Raw genomic sequence first — 25,323 nt, 5'->3', positions numbered from 1 at the left:
CTTTGCCTCTGCCTCCTAAGTACTGGAATTAAAAATATGCACCCTTACATCTGAATTTTTGGGGAGCGGGGAAGGGGAAATTCTTAATATATACTGTCATATAAGGCTTGGCAGCACACACCTTTACCCACCAAGCCATCTTGCAGCTCAATCATTTGTTTAAGAAAACATCTCTGTTATGCACTATAGGGAAAGGGCATTCAAACACAAAGCACATTCAGAGGCCCATACCTTCTCACTTAGAAAACTAGGGAAGAAAGGTACAAAGTGATACACATACCTTTAGAATACATTTGTATTAATATTACTTTTTGTATTAACAATAGAATTTACTTTCTTGGATTTCACATGCGGCTAGCACTTTAAAAAATTAAAGTGCTTGGCTTCCTCTCCAGTAGTGTAAACATTTTACCTTTTTGGTTTTTCTCTTTAAACTTCTTTATGTATGTGTGGATACCCACATACCACAATGTGGGTGTGCAGATCAGACAACAACTTGAAGGAGTTACTTCCTTTCTTCTACCACCTGAGTTCTGGGGATTAAACTCAGGCCAAAAGGCTTGAGAGTACATACCTTTACCCATCACACCATCTTGCTGGTCCATTCCTACCTCAATTTGATCTTTCTTCACTCTTTACTTGTTAGAACTAAGAAATTATACAAGACTGATGACCAGAGGCAGTGAAATGTACAGAGCACATGGAACAGTATGTGAGATACATACAGGTCCTCCATGCTGTGTGTGGGAATGTGAACACACATGTATGTAGAGGTCAGAAGCCAACTTTCAGTGTTGATTCTCTCCTACTGTGTGAGTTCCAGCAATCTAATTCAGGTTGTCAGGCTTAGAAATAAGTGCCTTTACTTTACACAATGAAGTGTATTAGGAACACGTCTCTGACATTTCTCACTACTTGTAAAACATTCCTAACTGTAGGGATTCTAACTCTGTGGAAGAGTGCTTATATGGTGTGATGGTTCGCACTGTCAATCTGACAATCTAGCACACCCGGGAATTGAGGCTCTGGGTATGCCTATGGGGGATTACCTTGATTGTGTTAACAATTATGGGAAGATCCGCCTTAGTTTTAGACAAGACCATTCTCTGAGTAAGGGATCCAAAACTATTTAAAATGTCAAGAGTGAACTAAACGCCAGTGTGCACACATTCGACTCTGCTTCTTGACTACAACTGCAATGTGACCAACTCCCTCGAGCTTTCTGCTGCTTCAACTTCCCACTGTAATGGACTGTATAACCGGGAACTGTGAGCCAAAATAAATCCTTTCTTCCTAAATTACTATTGTCTCAGCAGCAGGAAGAGAAACTAAGATACCCAGTAAGTGCAAAGACTCTCCAGTGTGTACACACAAAAGTCTGTTACCTATTTTCTTACTGTGTTAATGGCAACTGTGTATTACGAATGTACCTGTGTAATTTTTTAAATAAAGTATACTATTAGCTCACAAATTTCATTAATTTGCAAAAAACTAGGCTTTCATCAAAATTATGCTGCTTTTACTTAGCAGGACACTTTTGAGATATAATCATCAAAGGCAAAAAATGACTAAAAATAAATTATGTAAGTATCTGCTTAAAAAAGAATATTTGCCATCAATAATCACAAGTCCAGAGAATGAATCCAGAGAGAAAAGAAGCTCTCATTCTGTTTGTTATTCAATGAGAACAGTATAGCCACCAAGCTGTAGGTTCATTGTGTTGACACTTGAGACTTGGAGGAAGACAGTTGAGTCCAAAGCCCTAATCTAACAGTTAACAAGTAAGCAAGGATGCCACATGGCTGACACTAACAACTTAACAGTTTCTTTAGATGTCAAGTAGTGATAATAATAATTCCTTCAATTTGTAGACAAGGTCAAATAAGACAAAGGTGTTTCCTGGTGTGTCCACCACACAGTGAACACTTCTATTTCTATGAACCAATATACGTTGACTCTATTTTGTTTGCTTCTAGAATTAATATTTGGAGTTCTTTATAACTTTAATCTTCAAAAACCCTTGGTGTTGGGAAGTGATGCCTTTTTCCTTCTCCCTCCTTGAGATAGAATTTCATTGTTTTTTATGTGCCAGTAGGAACCTCAGCATTTTCTAGTAGCTAGGATAATTTAAAGTGATTTTAAAGCTACAACTTTTTGACCTTGAACAATTCTTAAAAATACTTGGTATACTGAGAGAAGAAAAGAGCAAAATGGTTTCATTTTTTGGAAATCGGTCCCTTTTCAAGATATTTCCATTTTTCTCCTCCCTCTTTTACTCTGGTACTGTTTTGAGGACACTGGAGAGCGAGGTTAGTATCTCATGCATGGTAGGCAAGCCCTGCACCACTCTATCATAACTCCGCCCTTCACTTCAGTACTGATTCTTAAGATCAAAATGAGAAGTAAACATAAAAATATACCACGAAAAAGAATCGGAGTTATTGAACTTTCACTATAAATCGGAGAGCCAAGGGCATGGTAAAGTTAAACATACAGTCAAATAAGAACTTGCCAGATCTGATTCTTGTTTCAACCTAAAGCACCTCTGTAGGCCTCATCTTCAGTAAAGCCTTAGTCCATCAAATGATGCGAGAGCATATGTACTGTACAGCAATTTTTTTGCTCTTAAGAAAACAAACAAAAACAAACAAACAAAAACCAAAACAGAGTCTTACTACATATCCCTAGCTGTCCTGGAACCCTCCATTTGGACAAGGATAGCCTGGAACTCATAGAGATCTACCTGCATCTGTCCCTCAGGTGCTGGGTTTAAAGGTATTTGCCACCACACCTGGTACAGTGATTTTTTAATTCAACAGAAATAACTACTGTTGCCAATCATTCCAGGGTTACTAGAAGTGTATAAAATAGAGCTAACCCAGAGTTATAAGAGTCAGTCTCTTTAGTGGCAGCCAGTGAGGCAGTAAATGACAAGCATTGCTTAGACAGGAATAGGCAGTCACTTCCTCGTTTAGTAAGAGGCCTTAGAAAAGTGTAATTTGCTTGCCATTTAACAGCATAAACCAAAATCCTGAATGAACGCCACACTAAAACAGCTCTCTAGCTGCAGATGGTTTCCGTTTTACAAATCTGGCTATTACCTGCTCAAGTTGTTTCTGAACCATACTCTGCTGCTCAGTGACATGTTTGAGCTGCTCTGCATCCTCTTCTGGGAATTCTCGCCCTGCCTTCTTGGCCGTGCGCTGTTTGGCTGAAAGGGCTTTCTTAGATTTTCTGTGTGCACCAATTTGTTCTTCAAGATACTTCTGTTGCATCTGAAGAAGCTGCTGCGTCTCCTGTAGCCATTCTTCATACTGCTTACGTTGAGAATCATCTGGGGGAAAATCAAAATTTCAAGTGTGTTAATGTTCTAAATAGTCAATGATTATTAAAAGTTAAACAAGTTCATTTGTAAGAAGATAGTTTCATTGTGAATATTTAAAAGAAAAATTGAAAAAAATTCTAAATATTAGAGTCCTTTATAACTATGAAGTATCAGCTTTTTGAAAATTGTATTTACTCAAGAAAGCCAGAGAATGCTTGACTGAAACACTACTTAATGCTTCTACGTTCTGCAAGTCCAGTCTTCTAAACAAACCATCAAATGATCTGATCTATAAAACAAACTCTCTATAAAGTTGTATGTGCATTTTATTAACAATTGTACAGATTGAAGAGGCAAGGAAGATATATCCTACTAACATCCAGAGCATGGATTAGGTAGTCATTTCCCATGCTGATTTCTCTCAATTTTATAATGTCTTCCCTACAACTTAGTAGTAGAGGAAAAATGTATGCAACAGGGAGATGAAACCCAGAAAAAAGAAACAGTTTGAAGTCTACATTTTATAAAGAAAATACATTAAGTTAAAAACACTAGTAACTTCCATTAATTTTGTAATATCTATGTCTACAAGGGGAGGTAATAGCTAACCAAGCAAAAATTTTCTCCACTCTTAAAGACTGCTGAGGCCTCTCCCCATTACATCTTTGTCTTATACTAATATTCCCTCCTTGCTCTCTTAGAGCACTTTATTTCATTGATGCCAAGTCCCCAAAAAAGGTCATCTCATGTAGTGAAAAATTCTGAATATTCCTTTTTGACTGACTATAAGACAAAGAAAAACACAATCCTAGAAGGACATTAGCTGAAAATAACATCAATGATAACAGAATATTGTCATACATTAAGATCCAACCAAATCCAATGGGCACAATACAGCCAGAAAAAGCCAGTTGGTTACAGTAGTTTACTTGTTTTTAATACAAATATGTATTCAAATTATGATCATAATTAATGTGGGGGAATTTCAAAAGGTCAGACTTTGGGTTTGTTCCTAAACCCAGAAGTACCAGTTATGTATGAATGTGCAATCTAGTGCACTCAATTTGAAGGGCATTTGTCAAGAACAGGCTTTTTCACAAGGTTTCAGAAGTTCTGCTTCTGGTAGAATGAGACCTACCGCAAGGAAAGCCTTTCTGGTTTCTGGAACCAGGAGAGCAGAGGTGAGCAAAATGAAAGATAATGGTGAAAAAAGTTAGCTAAACAGTCTGAAGATTTCAGAAAGGTTCAGTTTGAGGGAACGTTAAATGCTATCCTGAACCACCTTGGGACCCCTAAGGACAGCTAGAAGGGTTCAGTGGCATCTTGCACACTTGACTTTCACACCATGCTACAACCCAGCTTCTTTTAAACATATTCCCTTTGTTTTTCCCCATTTAGTGTCCTTGTCATAGGCAGACTGTCATGAGAGCAAACATGGTTTAATGCGATAGATTGTAAAGTGCCAAATCTATTTAAAAAAGAGCAACAATGTTGAAGAAAATAGGGTAGATGATTTTCCTGCATTAAAGTATTTATTTCTAATTAATTCTTCATGCATAGCAGAAAAAAGCAATGAAAACACATGCCTTGATGTAAAGTTGCCTAGACGACAGTGAACTCTAGTAAGAGAGGAGGGCACTCAGGCTTATAGTAACACTCTACACTAACTCCGAGGTTTCAAAACAACACAAATAGAGTCAAACAAGCAATCCCCAGAAAACAGGTAACTTATTAGATTTATACTTACTTACAAAGCCTGGACCAAAATTTGGAGGATTAGGCCTAGAAATCTGATGTGTTATACTGCCATCCTAAAATAAGTAAAATTTACAAATATGTTTAATTTCATACTTCAAATTAAGAGGGGGAGAACTTCAAAATGAAGGAAAAAATGAAAAAATAGAAAAATTTTAATTTTCTAAAACATCTTTAAAGTTTTTCTTTTCTTATAAAAACTAGAATAAATTAGTTGGGCAACAGTTTAATAACTGAACATTTATTTTTATCTCTGAACTATATTTTCTGTATTTAGTTGAAAAGCAAATAATGAATTATTCATCTGAAATATAATACTAGGTTAAATCAAATCTTGTCATGGTTAAGCTAAAAATCCACATGAAATCTGATGTTTTGATGATGCCTACCTGTTTTCTTTTGTCAGTCAATTCATAAATACATGTTCTAGGCTCACTAAACAATACTGTATAGCAAACAGCTATTATAACGAGAATTAATGTAGTACACATAGAAAGAAAATGCACTCATTAGAATGTTAGTCTTGTGTTCTAATACCTTGCTTCTTTAACAGTGATTGAATAACTGATAATTTCACAATTTCCTGGCAAGGACCTGATAAATAGAATCTTGAAAAAAGTATTTTCCCAGTTGATACAAGTTCTTTTATACAGGAGGTATATTCAACAGCCAGATGTGGCATGTTCAATCTTACAGTAGTGTAGGAAAGCTGGTGGCATATTTGATAGAGCAGTAAAGAGGCTCAAGAACTTGCTGACAGTACATACTGAATACATGGTAAAAAGAAGAATTTTAAAAACTCAGCTACAACACTTATGCCTTTCCAGTGCATCAAAGGGTGTTTCTATTTCTTAATAAGAAAAAAACATAAATTATTGGTATAACAAATATATTATAACTGGCAGAGCATAAGATAACTCCAAAAGCACAGAGCAAGGTCCCCCTGTACAAGGCACACAACATGTTTTTAAAATCAGCATAGAAAATACCACACCAAGGGAGTTATTGTTCCCAGACTTCATACCATGAACACAGCATCAATGTTTACACTTAAGAGTTGATTATAAATGTTCAATATTCAAAAAACATCTCAAGGAATAATTATACCGAACAGAATGATTACAGATATTTTCCACCTACATTTTTTACATTTTAAATGTAATGGATTACATGTTTTACATTTTAAATGTAATGGATTAATTCCAATTGACAGGATAAAAATTGTCTTTCTGGAGTAATAAATGAACATAAGTCCAGAAGACCAACACACTTAGTCTCCTTCCAAGTGACTTTCTATCATTAATATGTGCAAGTCCTTTGCAGAACTCTAGTTTTTAAAACTCTGTCTTTTGTTTATATAGTGACACATCTTTATTTGACTGTGTTGCCAGAAGCTCAACTCCTATTCCTTTCTAGGAGGGGCTTCACTCTAATCTGGGTTGGGTAAGACATAGGTCCGTGTGTCCTCCACAAATGAGTGAGTCAAGCAGCATTACCTGAGACACAACTTGTGGCACCAGACTCTGGCCTTCACTGTTCTGTGCTCCAGCCACTGATGGGCCCATGAAGGGGAATCTGCAAGGGAAGGCACACAGTATCAAATGATGAGCTTAGAACCAGGGAAGAGAAGAGTAATAGCAATGCTCCCCAATGGAGACTTACTACAGCTACCTTGTGGGTGCTCAACAGATCCCTTCTCTGAAATCCATAAAGGATGCACCCAGCATCCTTCTATCACTCTGGATGAAAGCTCAGAATGACTGACTAGTCAACTGTCTTCATAGGAACCAGTAAGGCAGCGTAAGAAGCCAGATAAACTATTCCAGAGCTTGCGTTCTCACAGAATTCACCAAAAATATTTTCTATGAGACAATTATGGTGAAAAATCTAGCTTCAAAGTACAAACTAAAGAAAATTTTTCCACTTGCAATCTTTATTAAAAATGAACAGATAGAGAGCATGGTGGCTTACAAGAAGAGGGTGAAGGAGGAGGAATGCCACAAGTTCAGGGCCAGCCTGAGCTACATAAGAGTTCCAAGCCAGGGCTAGAGAGATGGCTCAGAGGTTAAGAGCAACGGTTGCTTGTCCAGAGGTTCTGAGTTCAATTCCCAGCAACCACATGGTGGCTTATAAGCATCTATAATGAGATCTGGTGCCCTCTTATGGTGTGCAGGGTGTACATCAGAGCATATACAAATAAATAAACAAGCAAATAAATAAGTAAATAAATAAATAAATGGATGAATAAGTGGGTGGATGTTAGGAAAAAAAAAAAAGAGTTGCAAGCCGGCTTAGACTACAGAATGAGACACTAAGGATTTGGATGAGGGTGAGGGTAGGGGGTGCTACTTAGCTCTTTTATGAAAAGAAGTATCTCAAAAAATTTAATAATTCTCACATGTATTTGTATCTAATGATCAAACCAAATTTAAAAAATAAAACTGATAACTAACCTCTGTAGTTATATCCATCTGGTGAAACATTATTTATTTTAATTAAACCAATAACTGGCACAGGAGCACTATGGCTTATTTAAAAACAGGTCTGTTCTAATAAGTCACTGACTAGCTTTAACATACACATAGAACACAATTTCAAAATATATCCCAAATACTGTAAAAAAGTTTTTAAATATTAGGCTTTAGAGTATATATTTGTGATTTCTTTCTCAGAAGTCAGATACATTTATCTCCCTTCTCCCTACTATAGCTCTGGTACAAAACATTATCAACCCAGTTATCACTCCCTGTCTGCCATCATCATTGAACATACCACAGTACTCTCAGATGGGACAATCTTAGTTCTGCAAAGGACTCAGAATAGTCACTAGTACACTTACCAGGTGGCTGACAAAGCATTGCATGTCCAACGGGCACAGACACAATTAGGTTGAACACACATGAGGTGCTGAGAGTTCTGATTCTGATGCCCATGTTTTACATTAAGAGTCAAATAAAATTTAGCATTTTCTTGACTCTGAGTATCAAGTTAAAATATATTATTATTTATTAGCAGTACTATACTCTCACTGGTAGGAAACATCAATTTCCTATTAAATGTTGGACATACCTAATAGGTCATGGCCAATCATTACTTTGGAATTATGGTAGTTACAAAACTTACAGCTAAGTTTATTAATATACTATGATACACATATCATAAATATAATCACAGATTAGTAACTATGTAACAAATGTAGTTCATTTCTTTTTCAATTTTGTATTTCTATTATATATGTATATATATGAAGAATTTCAAAGGTTTTAAGATTAAAAAGGCTTCAGAGGAACCATGTTAATAAATCTAGCTCAGTAATAAAAATCTTTACACACCACTATCTCTTTGATCTCAAAAAAAGCATCTTAATCATACTTAGAGTATCACACAGATCTCTATAGCATATGCCTATATATTCAGTCTATATAAACTCTATATTCAATTCTACAATCATTTACAATCCCTTTTATAATTTTCCAACAAGATCATTACAATAAATTGAGGATCTGTTTACTCTTCGGACAGAAGTCAGAAACAGCAATATAACCAAAGAATCATTCAAGGTGCAGGTCAAAAACAAACAAACAAACAAACAAACAAAAAACATGCAGACACCATCTCTGATTCAGCAGATCTATAGTAAGGTAAAAACAAAAACAAAACAAAACAAAAAACTGCATGGTGGGGGATGGGGGAGTTAAATAACCCTGAATGTACAATTTTCATCTTTCTTTTGGGTATTAAAACTATGCAACTATCCAACTCCCTGTGTCCAAATGTCCCATAAGTTGCTGTTTTCCCTTCTCTATTTCAAAATCAGTTGGAAGTTTTTATTTCAGAGATGAATTTGTATTTTCCTTAACCAATGAGCTTTTCCAATGAAAAAACTCTTAGTGCTAACATTTCTTTAAAGAAACACATACACACACACACACACACACACACACACACAGAAGAGATAGGCAGACAGGCAGGCAGGCAGACAGACAGACAACGCTTGAATTTCCTCAATGACCAAGTCAGCCTTCCCAATGTTTATTGTCCTTAAAACTAATGAAAATTAGTTCCCTGCATCTGTATAACATTTTATGGCTGGTCATAACCAACTGAATTTAAACACTCCTCATGTCCAGAAGATAGACTTTTGAGTTTTTATAAGCTCTTTCTAAGACTCAGTAGTGTGTTCGTGCACATCCACATGCCCAGGAAGATAAATAACACTTCCACCTACCTGCTCATTACCATTGGTGGCATGCCCAGATTGTTCTGTGCCATCACTTTATTTATGCCTTTAAGGGCCACCATTTTGGCTTTCATTATAGGATCTGTAATTGCATCAAAATCTAAAAAAAGAAATGTATTTTGACATTACTTATTTCATAGTTTAAGCTCACGGTTCAAGATTTAAGAAGTGGTAAATTGCACCATAACCATTACATAATTTATAGATTCTTATACTTTATTGTTTAATAACCAGATGTTTCTATACTACATAGGGGAATATAAAAACACTAACAACCTAATTCTGAACTTAGATGCACTTCAGGCATCTATAACTGAAGCCTATTTTAATACATTAGTCCTATAGCAGGTAGAACAAGTCTATCAGTCTATAGGTGATCATAACAATAATGTGCAGCAATAAAATTCTCATTGGTTCAAACATGTACGTGCTAATTAGAATGAATCTTTAGTCAGGGGGAAAAAGGAATGAGAATCTGCAGTTATTTACAATACTAAAGAATTCCATTAAATTAGTTAAAAGAAAGGAAAAAACCCACCAATGTCTCCAGGATATGCCTACATAAAAAAAGTATTGAGAAGACACTGAAAGAGCATCTGCCTGCATACATGTGAAAAAAGAACCTTGTGATAGAATTTGTACTGCATGCTGATACAATGAAAAAAATATTCCTTAGATATGTGCCAGTTGACTTTCAATTCTTATAGGCAAGGCACTAAAGTATTTGGGCTGCAGGGATTTGTATTTTTCTTAAAATTAATAAATCAACAAAAATAAGTTGAACAAAGATTCTGTAAGAAAAACTAAAACAAACAAACAAACAAACAAAAAGAATAACACCAAAAAAAAAAATCCCAACACTTTACCAAATACTTGTACACAAAAGAGCAAGAAGCTTTATTTCTATCATAATTCCCTTAAATTTATCTTCTCCCGATGCTGAAGGGTCAGTGGTAACAATTGGCTGATAAAACTAAAAAGGAGGACTGGTTTCCACTGACACCATAAAAAGCTGAACTGATTGAGGAAACAATTTCATGGTTTCATCATTTTGACAGATCTATCTGGAAGAAATCTGAAATTCCTGTTTTCAGTTTAAAGACACAAGAAGACAGAAAATTATCACTGTTCTATTCCAAATGTAATCTCAATAATGAACTCTTACAGGTATATTGCATATACTCAAATGCCCCCAGTAATTTACTTTGAGATAAAAGGAATTTCCTACCAATGTTAGGGAAGAATGGTTCTGACCGTTGACGAATCATGGCTTGCATTTGTCTTTGCTGCTGCTGTTCCTGTCTCTCTTGATCCAAAAGATCTTGTAGAAGCAGAGGCTGTTCCTCTAGAAGGAGGGGCCTCTCTCTGTTCTGCAGGGCTAATGTTTGAGGAACCATTAGCTGTTGAGGTCCAGAAATGGCACTGGTGTTGGACTGGTTTGTGAGAGGCACAGTTTGATTCGTAGGTTTCCCTGTCCCTAAAGTATGGTTCACTGGTGACTGACCCTGAATGAATCCTGGATTTACTGGCATACCTTGAGAAAAGGCATGGTTTACCCTAGGGAGCACTGTTACATTAGAATTCATTGTATTATCCAAAAGAGGGCCAGGTGGTGCTATTAAAGTAGGAGGCAAACTTGACCCATGAATGGATGGTGAAATTGGCAGAGTTGGTGGGGAAGACCCCAAAGGTCTAATGTCTGAATTATCACATTTTTCATTAGAAAGTAAACTTGAGAGGACGGGAGTTGATCCAGTTATGTCACAAGAGTTCATCACATCCTGAGCTGGCAGTGGAGTGTCAATGGCATTGACACCAGAACCAGCATTTTCCCGATTATTTCTATTCTCAAGCATATCTGGATCAGTAGGCAGCAAAGAAGTCTTTTCCCTGTCACTCTGGTCTGTATGAGCAGAAGCCTGTGAGCACAAGTTGTCAGCATCACCTTTATTGTCATCACTTTTTTTAATTTCACTCTGTGTTTCTTCTTTAGAGTGTGGAGATAGGACTTCTGTCTTTATCTCACTGGTACCACTGGATTTTTTCTGTGGCACATCGTTATCTTCGAGAACCATAGTTTTGTCTTCTTGATTCTTTTTTTTTGGTTCAACTGATATACACTGATTCTCTAGCTTATCATCAATTGGAACATTAAGGTCTAATTCCTCATTGAACATGCTTTTTTTATCCCCCAAGTCAAGTTCTGGATCTGTGTATGCAATGATATCAAATTCCCCTGACCTTAATAGGTCATCCAGGTTAGGGTCATTTGTTTCCAAGTTATCTAAAGTGTCCAGGTCATCACCCTTGCCATCCTCTGTGTCTAAATTTAAGTTTTCTAGATCTTCATCATCCAAGTCTTTCACTTCAACTCCTTCAAGGTCTTTCACATCAAGGTCTTTCACAGAAGGATCATCAGAGTCTAGTTTTTCTTCCAAACCATCAGAGGACTGACCGATCTGTAAGGTATCAGGTGTTGTTTCAGCTGGGGTAGACGTTGACAAAGGAGCCTCAGAAAATTCACCACCTAAGGGATGACTTAGAGGCCGCATAACAATAGAAGCTTGGTGGGCAGGATGGCTTTGCTCTTGCTGAGAGGGTGGAACCTGCTCTAAATCTGGACGCACAGGCATCTGAGTAGGTAGACACTGGGAAGGCTGTCTCACAAGGTCTGTGTGTCGAGGGGCAGAAAAATCAGGTCGGGGAAGGAAATTTCCATGTCTAGGATGAGGTGACTCTATAGCACTGCCAGGAGAAGCAGGAAATGGCAACCGTGACCTTCCTTCAGGAGTTCTATGCCTCAACTCAATAAATGCTTGCCCTAATATGTTATGCTGCTGAACTGGTACACCCTGTGGTGGAAAATGCTGAGCAAGTCCAACCGGATTATTTATTGGTGGGTTATTTGAAGGTCTAGGCATTTCCATTGACATTGATCTTCTTATGTGTGGAGGAATTCCAGATCCTTGTATTTGCTGAGGAGGTACATGGAAGCGATCTTGGCTTGGCATGAGTCCATGGTTAGCTCCTGGAAATCCAAATCTAAAAGCCAAAAAAAAAAAAAAAAATTTCAAATAATTAAGAACGATGATCAATTTAGAACTGAGATTTAAAAAAAAAAAGTTTTAAGTTAGTCTATAGTTTAAAAAAAAAAAAGATACTGTTGCTAAGCCCAATGACAAAGAAAACATAGGAGACTCTGAGAGGAGCTGGGGGAAGAAAAGAGCATGAACAAAATACATTAAATAAAAAAACTTTTGAGAGAGACAAAACTGAGACAGAGAAATGGCTCAATGGGTAAAAGTAAACAATCTGTAAACAATTTGAGTGTGATTCCAAGGACACATGAAGGAGAGAACTGATTCCACAAAGTTGTTCTCTAGCTAACACACATAGCTTGTGGCTTGCAAAACCAAATAAAAAATTTTATAAGAAAAAGAAAGACACTGACTGGGAGGATGGCTCAGTTCAGTAATTACTGAACAAGCATGATGACCAATTTTCTTTTCTTTTTTCTTTTTAAAATTAATTTACTTACTAAGTACAGTTTATTCACTTGTATCCCAGGTGTATTCCCATCCCTTATTCCCTCCCACTTCCACTCTCCCTCCTTCATCTCCTCCCATACCCCTTCCCAAGTCCACTGATAGGGGAGGTCCTCCTCCCATTGCCACTGACCCTAGCCTGTCTGGTCTCTTCAGGGCTGGCTGCCTTGTCTTCCTCTGTGGCCTGGTGAGGCTTCTTTTTCTCCCACTGAGGTGATCAAAGAGCAGGCCACTGAGTTCATGTCAGAGACTGCCCCTGTTCCCATTACTAGGGAACACACTTGGAGACTGAGCTTCCATAAGCTACATCTGTGCAGGGGTTCTAGGTTATCTCCATGCCTGGTCCTTGTCTGGAGTAACAGTCTCAGAAAAGACCCCTTTGACCAGATTTTTTGGTTCTGTTGCTCTCCTTGTGGAGTTCCTGTCCCCTCCAGGTCTTTCTGTTTCCCCCTTCTTTCATAAGATTCCCTGCACTCTGCCCAAAGTTTGCTATGAGTCTCAGCATCTGCTTTTTTTTTTCTTTTTCTTTTTTATTAATTACACTTTATTCACCTTGAGCTACAGGGGTGACAACATTTTCTATAACTTGCACACATGTAAAAACACCAAGCACAGTGGTGTACACCTATAATCTAGTGCTGTAGGAAGGGTAGACAAGAGTATTTCTAGGGTTCACTGGAAGCTAATCTTGACACATTGGTGAGTTCTAGGCTGAATGAAAGCTCTTATCTCAAAAATATAAGATAAAGAGTGGCAGAAGAAGACACTCAGCATCAACCTCTGACTTCTACCTGCACATGTACATAAACACTACCTCCTCCCCACACGTTTTAAAATACACAAAACAGCAATGGGTGCAAACTACAACTAAGGTAGAATAAAAAGGGAAATAAAGACTATAACAGACACAGGTATAAGATTAAATCGTGTATCCTCTAAAAAGCACATGTTAAAGAGCTCTCTCCTTACAAGACTGGTAAATGTGAGTTTGTCTTACATTTTGGCCCACTCTGCAACTCAACTGTATCACTCAAAGTTTCTAAAGGGAGGCACCTTTCCAATCTGCAACTCTACAAACATCTTACAATTTAAATGTATCATCATCATCTGTCACATCAGATGAAACTTCACTAGGATGCAGTAGTTACATTTTGGAAGATACAATTTAGCTGACATGATAAAGCAAATCATTACAATTAATTCTGTCAATACTTTGTAACAAAAGTTCTATCAAAAGTCTGTAGAGTTCTTAGAGGAAAAAAAAGCCTGTGAACTCTTCTTAGTTAAAAACAATAATGACTATATCTCAAGTGATGAAAGAAATAAAAAACTGTTAACAACTTCTTGCCTAACAGTAATGCTACCTGTCCAGTTCCTTCTTCTGATATCAACTCAAATCTAGCGGGAAATTAAAAGCATTACCTGAATCCATGAGGTCTCATCCCCATACCAGCAACCTCTGGAGGATAGGGTCCACGCTGATCTTTGGGGAAAACTGCATATCTAGGTCCTAGAGGAGGGATAACAGGTGACCGAATGTTCCCAGGATAGGGAGGTGGAGGTCGAGTGAAAGCCTGATTGATGCTCTCTGGTTGCCAGTGTGGAAGGGGCATTGGGTGAGGTACTACTGGTGTATCCTGAGGCCCTTTTTCCTGGCGACTAGCAATCTTCTTCTGCTGTTGTTGCTGGAGAATGATTTCACGCAGCTTCTGACGCTAAATGGAAAGAAACAAAATTGCTGGGATTTATAATTAAACATTTTTTTAAACTCTTAACATTTCCATTATGTGACTATATTAATGTTTAAATTTTCAAAACATTTTAAAGTTAAATATAAGTAGTAAACACACGGACCTCAAAACTAAATAAATGACAACAAATCCTGGTGATTTTGGTCTTTTTTTACATGGCCATATAACCACCATTAAAGTGAGAGTTTTCGTATTTAAAGATCTTCCAACAAATTCATGAATAATAAAATTATATCTAGGTTAAATCCAATTTAATTGTTCTTAATTTTAACATTTTCTTTTCATTTGATAAACTCTAAAGAATAACTTAAAGAAACTTGTAAGATTGTGTAGAATAAACTACCATTTGATTTAATGAGGAACTTCAACATATAATCTATTTAAAACATCTGAAAACACTGCAGCGCTTACCTGTCTCTGTCTCTCTGTGTCAGCTTGAGACATGTTCATGGTGTTCTGTGTATCATTTCCTCCTGAGGTTGGAACAGGTCCAGGAAGCTGGGAGACACTGGAGAACTGCTGTCCTTGGGAGCTTACAGGAAGGTTTGAAGATGTGCTGAAGGTTCCCTCTGACCCAGGACCTGGACGGTCAACAAGATCGCGGACAACTTGACTAGCTCCAAAAGAGTCAGATTGGGGCCTGGGAGTCATTGGAGGCTGATCGTAGGGGTCACGAGCAGCAGACGGGGAAGCATGACTGAATGTGTCTGTAAGGCCAGGCCCAGGTGGCCTGGGTGTCTGGGAGCATGTATCAGGTGGCCTTATCAAAGGGCCAGGTAAACCTGGTACTCGGTTTTGTGCTGTTTGCAAGAAAGGATCCTGGTTTGGCATGAGGGTTGGTCTTGCACTGGAAGACCTAATAAAACCCTCTGAAGTCCTCGGCCTTGGTGTTGCTGGTGGCTGAGAATAGGGAACAGAAATTCCAGGTCTTGGTGTCCCAAGATGATGAGCATATGGATCAGTGTGTCTCTGATTTGCCACAGATGTAACAAACATGTCTGGCTGTGGAGAAGGCCTGGGGGTTGGTGGTTGTTGACTATACGGATCAATAGTGTTAGGCCGGGGAGTACCAGGAGGTTGAGAATAAGGATCTGGATTGGATCGAGCTGTTCCTGAGGTTTGAGAATAGGAGTCTAAAACAGGGCGTGGAGTTCCTGGGGGTTGCGAATATGGGTCCTGAGATGCTGACCGTGATATGGTTCCAGGCTGAGAAAAAGCCCTTGAAGAATGAGTAAAAGATTCACTCATTGCTGGGTGTGGAGTTAGGGGAGGCTGGGTATATGGATCATTGGACTGACTATGAGAAAAAGTATCTCCTGGCCTTGGTGTCAAGGCAGGCCTTTCATAAGGGTCAATAGAGAGTCGTCTTGATGCCTGTGACACAGGCCCATATGGATCCTGAGATGGAGGTGGGTGCAGTGGGGTCTTAAAAGGCCCATTATCCAGAGGGGTAGGTGTCAACAATGGTCGTCCATATGGATCAGATAGCCGTTGCCTTTGAAAGGCATCTGTTCTAGGAGATGGTTTAGGAAAGTGATCACTGGTTCCAGTAGCTAAAGGACCTTTTGTAGTTTGTTCTGAAACCACAGGGGACCTAGAAAGGCTAAAAGGTTTAGGAAATTGATCTGTCATCATGGGCCTCGGTGTATCTGGAGGCTTTGCATAGGGGTCACTATTTGCCATGGAGGAAGCACATACGTCTCTGGCTGGGGATGGCCTAGTGGCAGATGTTTCATTCATCTGAATGGACCTAGGTACTGAAGATAAAGGCACACAGTTTTCCACTGGTGGAACAGAACTTCTTCTGGGAAAACTATGGCCCCCTGGAGGCGGTCTAGGAGTACCAACCATTTTTGCATAAGGATCGACTGGAGATGGTGGTCTGGAGTGAGACGATCCAGGTGAAAACATCTGTGGAGAAGGTGGCTGAGAATTCTGGGACTGAGAAAGACTTTCCTGAACAGGTATTCGAGATGGGGTTGAAGGTGGGGGTGGGGGCTGTGGCTTGACAAACACATCATCTGAAGGTGTGGAAGCAGGGGCACTGGATGTGTGTTTGGAGAATAGATCTTTATGGAATGTCTGTGCAGGAGATATATTCCCATTGCCAGGCTGAGGTGTCAAGGGACTCTGTGCTCCACTACTTGGAGTATCTGAACCAGATGCTACTAGAAGGTGCTGAGAAGCAATTTGCTGTTGCTGTTGCTGTTGCTGTTGCTGTTGCTGCTGCTGCTGCTGCTGCTGCTGCTGCTGCTGCTGCTGCTGCTGCTGTTGCTGCTGTTGCTGCTCATTCTTGACTTGTTCCAGCTTCTGTGTGGCTTCAATTTTAGCTTGTTGCTTACTTTTCTGACGCATTTGCTGTTATGATAGGAAAAAAAGAAAATAAGAAAACAATTATCACAAAGAGAAAGGCAGCACAAAGTTCATCACCTGGTATCAGTAGCCAGCAGATTGTTTCCAAGTAGATAAATTCTTAACAACAAAATAGATTATCATCATAGCATGCCCCATTTATACCTATATCAATATATTATTTATAATATTTCAATAAGTATATAAAAACAATTTGAATATATGCTTTGCCAAAAATGGCAACACTTTTCAGGTTCTATTAAGAATTACATTCTGAAATGAAATAAATACCTCTCTTCTACAAAAATCTAAAAGCTAAATCATCCAAAACTCTAATACCTGTCTAAACTTCCATTCCTGCTCATGCTCCGATTCTCTCTGCTTTAAAGGATCTTTAAAAAGATCTGAATCAATGCGGGCGCTGGGATCGATGCTGTCTTGCTGTTGTTGCCTCTTCATAGAATCGTTTGACATCTGAACTTTATTAATACGTAAAGCAGCTCTGTTATCTCTGGCTTTTTGCTTTGAAAAAAAGAAAAAAAAAATGGGACATTTTTTTTTAAGATATTAAACTTGTGCTAAATAGTTGAAGTATTACTCTTTAAAACTGATAGTCTCTGCTAAGAAAAGGACCTGGACAGTAAGTAACTAACCTTCTACACAGTGCATGCTACTAGCAAGTAAAGACATTTCTATATAAGTATTTGAATTACTGCAAGAAACTCCAGTGCAATACAATATATTTTATTATAATTCAAAAACATCATTAGAACACAGAAAAATTAGCATGTCCCTAAATTTAAATAAGAAAATAGCAAATTGATACTCAAACCAAAAGAGCTGCAAATCTGAAACTTACCAACAAGAAAAATTAGACAGAAAAAATTCTATCATTACAAAATTTAAGATAAAACAAGCCATAGAACTGTCCCTTAGTTCAACCCAAAGTTATTATAACTGAAAACTGGTACATGGATGGTCACATAAAGGATAATAGCATTTTTATTTTCACAAAACAAAGCTTTATTGTGACTGCAGCTAAAGCAAAGGTTCAGCTCAGCAACTTAGAAGAAAATTATTCACTATGATTTCCAGCTATAGTGATAGTTCAGAACTCCTTAAAGGAAGTCTCAATATGTTTTTATCAAGATGTATAAAAATTCTCTTGTAAATATCACACACAAAAAGAAAACTAATTTCATCTTTAAATGCAGGACTATCTGTTAGGAGATAAAACAACTTTAAGGTGAGATGAAAATTGTGCTCTTAAAATACTGGTCTATTACATAGATTTAAAAAAATGTTATGATCTTTAGTGAAATAAGATGAGTTAATATACAACTTAAAAATAAAGCTAACTGCTAGTTTTTTAACTATTAACAAGTATTTTCTTTTCATTACCTAAGAAAAACAAGTTTCAAATATTGTGCTTAAAGATCTAACACATAGGAATTATTTAAATACCACATATGGTGCTCTTTCTTGAGAGCTGGCTTTTCTCCACAACTTGGCAATTTGTTTCACTCGAGTAGTCCAATCTGCAAAGGCACAGAAGACCACTCTCAGAAATATGGTGATACAGAATTGGAATAAAAGCTACTTATGAACTGCTTATCATCTTACTCAGATCATATTTTATAAAAAAAAAAAAACCCACGTTGAATACCAATAATATAAAAATCAGAAATCTGAACTCAAAATATTTTAAGTTCCAGCATAAAATCACAACTGGTGATTCAGTCTTTGTCTAAACAAAGCACACTCAAAACATTACGGTCAATTAGCTTTCAGGTTTACTGTATCAGATGTAGAGGAAGCAAATGAAGATCTTGTTTGGGCTTGGATTCCATGTCTGAGACTGTCTCGCGATGGGGAGTGGAGAGAGAGGGGGTTCCCTTGCTGCTGTTCTGGAGGGTGCGAATATGAGTACTAGTGTCCAGGTGGAGGCTCACAACCATCTGTAAGTACAGTGCCATGGGATCCAACACCCTCTTCTAGGCTCTGTGGGAACTAGGATCACTTAAAGGGGAGGAGTGCATGAGCCCCCACACCTCCCTGAGGAACTGGTGACAGTTGATGGCTTCTAGAGAAAGGAGTCAATTTTCCTTACGGGTAGACCCCTAGGAGGTAGAACATATTCCAGTGGGTGCGTCCAACACCCCTAGGAGGATGCACAAACTAGATTTGGTGGGTTGTTTTGTTTTTTAAAACTGAAAGGAGAGGGGAATGAATATTAAGGAGGGGTTGAAAGTAGAAAGAACGAATAAATATGATCCAAATACATTGTATACATGAGAAAACAAAGATTTAATAAAACTTTTATTTAATCTAAAAAGAGAATTGCATGGACTACCTCATACTTGAGCATTGCTAGGACCTAGAAAACTAACAATTTCATTAACTAAAACCAGTTCTGGGAAATATACAAATGAGCACAAGACCTAGGGTTACTGGGTACTAAAGTAATCTTTGCATTGTGGGCAATCTGGTCAGATGAACATGTGATGACAACAAGACTTTCTAATGTACATTTCAAAACAAAGGCATAGCATTAAGAGAAAGCTGGTAAAATCGAGAAGCATGACTAACCTGGAAATTCTTCCTTTAAATTGGGGAAATTAATATTTGTGTAGAGAACTGGTGCAACTGTTGCCATCTCACCAAGAGCCTCCTCCTTCTCCCATTTCAGTGTGCTCCTCTGGGCATTTGACAGGGTGTCATTTTCTCCTTCCATAGGTGGAGCTGTTGGTGCCCAAGAGCTGTTAGGATCACTTGCAATTGTACTAAATGCTGGACTTTTATCCCTGGAAAAATAACAAAACCCTTTCACTTTATAAACAAAGTAACTTTCTACTAATACTGTGTACAAGTACCACTCTCCTTATGATTTGTTACAAAATAGCTTTAAATATGCTTGATGATCTTAAGTAAAATAGTGAATGTAACAAATACTAATATCATGCACAATAATTTAAAAGACTAAGATAGAACAAAGGTATAGTAAAATTTAAGCTTCCATAGAAAGTAACGTTTATAAATACCTGACATCAGTATAAGGGGATTGTGCTATAGCAGGGAAAGTGCCCAATCCACTTCCAGGAGGCAAAGAATTATGTGGAAGATGAGGACTTGGTCCAATAAGGCCATTCAAGAGTGGCATCCGGGAAAAAACATCTTAAAGGAAGAAAAACAATAATTTATTTTACAAACTATTTATAAATGACAAGTGGCAAAAACATTTCTAAATAAAACCTCTTAATACTATTTTAAAGTAGTACTTTTTTAAAAATTATACTACATAATATGATCTCTAACACCTACATTTCCCTAATTACGTTATATTATATAAACAGTTGTACAGTGCAAGTCTGGAACTTTTAATTCCAAGTCTGGAACTTGTTAGAAGCAGAACTTCCGATTGAATTTGTGAAATGGAGGTATTCTTATGTATAGTGATTGGGATAATATATATTTTGTTCTCTGGACATACATGCCCTGGTAGACAGTAACTATTAAATACACCATTCGTTATGAAAACAATGAATTATAATTTTGTCTTTTCACTACTTGAAATTCAGCTTCCAAGAGCATTTTCAATTCTCTTGTCAAACACTTTCTCATCTTCTCCTTAAATAAACATTAGGCAAATTTTCCCATGCTTCCCGCTATCAAATACTAACTACGATCATCCAACGTGTCTAAACTACTTTAAATAAGCTGTCTTTTCCCAGCAAAGGCATGGAAAGAGTTGTGCAGGAGCTGGTTCTCACCTTCTAATGTAAATTCCAGGGACTGAATTCAGTCAAGTTTCATAAGGCCTTACCCACTTAACTGTCTTACACATCTTTCAAACAGCTTAAAAGAGGGCTAGAGAGATGACTTAGTTGTTAAGAGAACTGGCTGCTCTTCCAGAGGAGCCAGGTTCAATTCCCAGCACTGACATGTCAGCTCACAACTATCTGCAAGTCCAGATCCAGGGGATCTGACTGACACTCTCGCATAACATGCATGTAGGCAAAATACCAATGCACAGATATGCATGCATAATTACATACATACATACATACAAACATACATACAGCAGTCTTGCATCAGCCTAAGAGTGCTGAAGCTTAGCACACCTGATATACTGTTAAAGAGGATCACATTCTTCAACTCTGCCTCACGTATCTAAGTTAAAGCACTTTGTAAAAAGAACCATGTTGATAATGACTTCACAGAAAGAACTGAACACTTATCTAACATTTCCCTTTAAAAAAATCCACTTACTTTATCTAAACCTTTTTGAAATTCCACATTTCTGCTTTTTAACTTTCTATATTACTGTTAACAACACTACACCCTGCCTCAGTTTCTTCTCATTTTAAATGGGGTTACTTCCATAATTCACAGAGATAACATCTTTCAGGTACTGTACTCATCCACCTAATTAATTTTACATACTGTCTCTAATGACAAGATCACATGAGATCCTTTGTACCCTTTTCACTTTTCGCTAACTTCTCCCCCACTCCCACCCCCACCCCTAAGACAGGGTTTCTCTGTGTAGCCTTGGCTGTCCTGGACTGACTTTGTAGATGAGGCTGTTCTTACATAGATCCACCCGCCTCTGCCTCCCCCAAGTGCTGAGATTACAGGTGTGTGCCACCACACCCAGCTAACCTTTTTTCTAAAATTAAGACTTCACATGAAGTAGTTTCCTAATAAATCAAAGTCTTCGTGAATGAGTATATTTGTAACTGATTTGATCTCTAAAATATATACTTTCAACTATGAAATAAATGAAGAAAGTTTGCTTATATAGTGAGAAGAAAAATACTGAAGAATTCTTAATCATTTAAAAAGCACAAGAAAATAATTGCAGTGCTTCTCAACTTTCCCAATGCTGCAAGACTTTAATATAGTTCTTCATGTTACTATATTATCCATAAAATTATTTTTTGTTGCTACCTAATAACTATAATTTTGCTACTGTTTGATTTGTAATGTAAATATTTTTGAAGGTAGAGGTTTGCTAAAAGGGACATGACCCACAGGTTGAGAGGCGCTTAATTAGAGCAAGAAACAGTTATGAGCAAGTATTTTAGCCAAATGTAAATTAAATGTTTAGTATGGCAAACTTCAACATCAATTTACATATAACAGCTAGACTGGTCAAAATTACAAACATTTCTAGTATTTATGCTTTGTAATTTTTAGTGTATACAAAAAATGGATAGTAAAAGGATTTATCTGTAAATTTTCCTTTGTATGAAAGAGGGTAAAATGTAATAAAGATACTATTGTATTATACAATTCAGTACACTAAAGTACTAGCAAGGAACACAGATGTTATTTTTTTTTCATTATTAAAACATATACATCTGTAGAATGCTAAACTCCTTTCCTGGAGAGTTGATACCTACGGTACTAAATCTCTTTTCCAATATACTCCTATAAATCTTAATTCTTGATTACTGTATTTCAATTTTCCAGAAAGGAAAAACCTGAAGTCTTGAACTTACATTTCACTGCAAATTCTTACTAGTAGGTAAAAGAAAATTGGCCAAACAAAATAAGCAAATTAAAAAAAACAAAAAACAAAAACAAAAAGAAAACCACCTCCCAGAAATTTTAATATGGGCAAAAGCTACATGACTGTATCTGAACATAGATCCTATGGTAAACAAGATGAGTCCAGTCTTTGAAGAGATCACAATCTAAGAAGAAAACTGATCACCCCAGAAAACATGTATAGTTGTGCCACAAACTACAAATAAAAGTATATGGGGTAAAAATAAGTATGCTTAACCTCTGAGAAAGTAACAGTCAAACTGAGGCCAGACTTATTGGGTGCAGTTGCTGGCTGGAGGGTATGGTCACCCAAACAGAGTAGTCACCACGTAGGGATGAGCAGAATGAACAGGGAGCTATGGTGGGACTGGTAAAGAGAGGCCAGGCACCATGACAATTTACCTACTGCAAATAAAGCAGTAAGTCTGTTCTGGTATCAAGATGAATCATGTGACTCAGAGAATTTCAGGGGACTGTGACTAGAGGTAGTATTTTTCAATCATTATAAAAGTGGGTTTGCTCACATAAGCTTGTATACATGGCACTGAGGAACAGGTGGGTGTGCACATGCGAGCGCGTGAGCATGCCCATACTGGAGCTGGGGAGGTACGTCAATTAGTAAAGTGCTTGACAAGGAAAACAAAAAGCTAGGACTGAGGTGGTTAGAAGGCTGAATGAATACAGCTGCTTGTTGCCAAGCCTCACCACCTGAGTTAGGTCCTCAAGACACAAATGACAAAAGGAAGGCACCTACTCCTGTAAGCTGTCCTCTGTCTTCCACATGCACCACAATGTACATGCTCAAACAGCTATAAAACATAAAATAACTTAGAAAAATTTAATGGGACCCAAAAAATGGGCCAGCAAGATGGTTTAGTGGATAAAAGCCCTTCTTGCCAAGTTGGACAGCCTGAGTTCAGTCTCTGAGAATCACCTGGTAGAAAAAGAGCCTTCATTCCTGCACATTCCTCCAACCTCCATGTGCATGCCAGGGTCTGAATGCACAGGCACACAAGAAAGCAAGCATGTGTGTGGGTGTGTGCATGTACATACACACAAGCTCAAGCACACATTTTCTACACTCTCACAGATAAGTAAATAAAACTGGGCACTGTGGCACTCCCAACAAAGCAGCTACCTCTTAAGGAACACCACATGAGACTGACCCTCTCTGCACAGTTTTACACACACCGGCAAATACACACACAAACAAATTCATGCTTAGACGGTTATAGAATACCCTGATTGTGCATTGGCAATAGCTGTGGTGGAGGGGGAGGCTGTGGTAATGGAGCTGGCTGAGTGGTAGCAGGACTAAGTACAGCAGTAAACAAGTCTTCAACATCCTTTCCTCCAAGCTCTGGGTAAAATAATCACAGAAATAATATGAAAATTATTAAGGTTATTCTATGGGGAATGCCATCTTTTATAAAGTTTTTACTTTATAAATAGAGAATAGAAACATACCTGGAATTTTATATAATTTTCCAAGAATTGCTCCTGGAATAAAAGTAATATTAACAATTACCTATTCAATATATAAATATAAAGTAGTATTTAATTAATAGTGAAATTATGAAAACAAGGCCAAACATAAAATTGCATGCAAAAGCTTTAAAAGTCATATTTACACAAGTCTCTTAGAAAGCCTAGATGTAGGGTAAATATTTTACCATCTGTGACCATTTTGTCTAGCTCAGGACTGAGGATCCCATCTAGCTGCTCTTCACTTAATGGTCGTGAACTCTGACTGACACTTGGCTGAGGCAAAGAAGAAGCATCATCAGCAACGGGGCCAATATCTAAAAGAACAAGGTGAATAAATGAAAAGGTGAGTCCAGAACATGCACAAAATGGACAATACTATCTATATGTGTTAACACACAACACTGTGATTTCAATGAAGCCTGCATTTTTGAATTATAATTACCAAGACTCTGGTGGTACTTTGAATAAGAAATTATTAAATGTAGCTACAATATATCTTTGAGTTAAGTTATCTTTTCACCAATGTAAATATATTTTCTTAAGAACAAAAGAACAAATCTACTTTCAACTTGGCAATATCGGTCAAATCTAATTTCCCATAAGAGGCCATTACATGAATAACTTATCTAACATAAAAAAAGTGGTATCATTGTACAGGTCAACTGTCAAATGCAAATATGAAACAGGAATGGTAAGTTTTAGCATAAATTCATTCAAAGATGTACACTCATTATTAAAGCTTAATAATCATCTTTCTAAAATAATTTCATTTATAATTGTAATTAAATTCTAAAAATCTAAATTATGTCCATCACGTTATAATACCTAATAATAGTAGCCTATCATCTATTTCTTTATACTGTCTTAATGCCATTAATCTTACATTTTTGTATGCTTTTATTTAATTTTGTATTAGAAACTATTATTTAGGATATATTGCAAACTACTATTATATAATATGTAACAGCAAAACCATTCATTAAAATTATTAAGAAAGTCATTGAGAGCACTATGCTTTAGCTGTACACAAGAAGACAAAGGCAAAGTATGGATTAGTGATGCATTAGCACTACTAACAAACACGCATGCACCTACAGGCTGCTCCAGCTGAGTCCACTACTAAGAAAGACTACTACTTCTAGTCAGTCCCATCCATCGCTCAGTTCTTACCAAAAGGGAAGGGTGAGCTCCCAACCTGGAAAGTGCATAAATCAAGACCTACAAGACCCAAACCAAATAAAATGGATGATTACCACAGAGGTGGGAAGGAAGGGAAAACACACAAAAAGAAGAGAAAGTACAGCAAGACTTTTA

The 25,323-nt window shown here is 37.4% G+C and overlaps 1 protein-coding gene across 16 annotated transcripts in view; it reads right to left on the bottom strand.

Moving 5' to 3' along the window:
* The window catches only part of Kmt2c (lysine methyltransferase 2C), a 237,528-nt gene that overhangs the window by 32,271 nt on the left and 179,934 nt on the right, over positions 1-25,323 (bottom strand). For 10 of the 16 annotated variants that reach the window (XM_060373825.1, XM_060373829.1, XM_060373828.1 and 7 more), the window contains 15 exons: positions 25,180-25,227; positions 24,195-24,323; positions 23,989-24,021; positions 23,762-23,881; positions 20,010-20,142; positions 19,558-19,772; positions 18,433-18,506; positions 17,308-17,490; positions 15,028-16,974; positions 14,288-14,580; positions 10,549-12,362; positions 9,309-9,420; positions 6,577-6,655; positions 5,073-5,136; positions 3,102-3,334 (listed from right to left, as the gene is read on the bottom strand). In XM_060373825.1, coding sequence (XP_060229808.1) covers positions 3,102-3,334; positions 5,073-5,136; positions 6,577-6,655; positions 9,309-9,420; positions 10,549-12,362; positions 14,288-14,580; positions 15,028-16,974; positions 17,308-17,490; positions 18,433-18,506; positions 19,558-19,772; positions 20,010-20,142; positions 23,762-23,881; positions 23,989-24,021; positions 24,195-24,323; positions 25,180-25,227 — 5,477 coding nt within the window. The remainder of the gene's footprint in view (positions 1-3,101; positions 3,335-5,072; positions 5,137-6,576; positions 6,656-9,308; positions 9,421-10,548; positions 12,363-14,287; positions 14,581-15,027; positions 16,975-17,307; positions 17,491-18,432; positions 18,507-19,557; positions 19,773-20,009; positions 20,143-23,761; positions 23,882-23,988; positions 24,022-24,194; positions 24,324-25,179; positions 25,228-25,323) is intronic. The other 6 variants (XM_060373830.1, XM_060373836.1, XM_060373837.1 and 3 more) reach the window with 2 other exon arrangements.

This window comes from Meriones unguiculatus, chromosome 21 (genome assembly GCF_030254825.1).
Source record: "Meriones unguiculatus strain TT.TT164.6M chromosome 21, Bangor_MerUng_6.1, whole genome shotgun sequence".
NCBI classification, from domain to species: Eukaryota; Metazoa; Chordata; class Mammalia; order Rodentia; family Muridae; genus Meriones; species Meriones unguiculatus.
The sequence above is the reverse complement of the archived record's forward strand: the minus strand, read 5'-3'. Positions and strand labels throughout refer to the sequence as shown.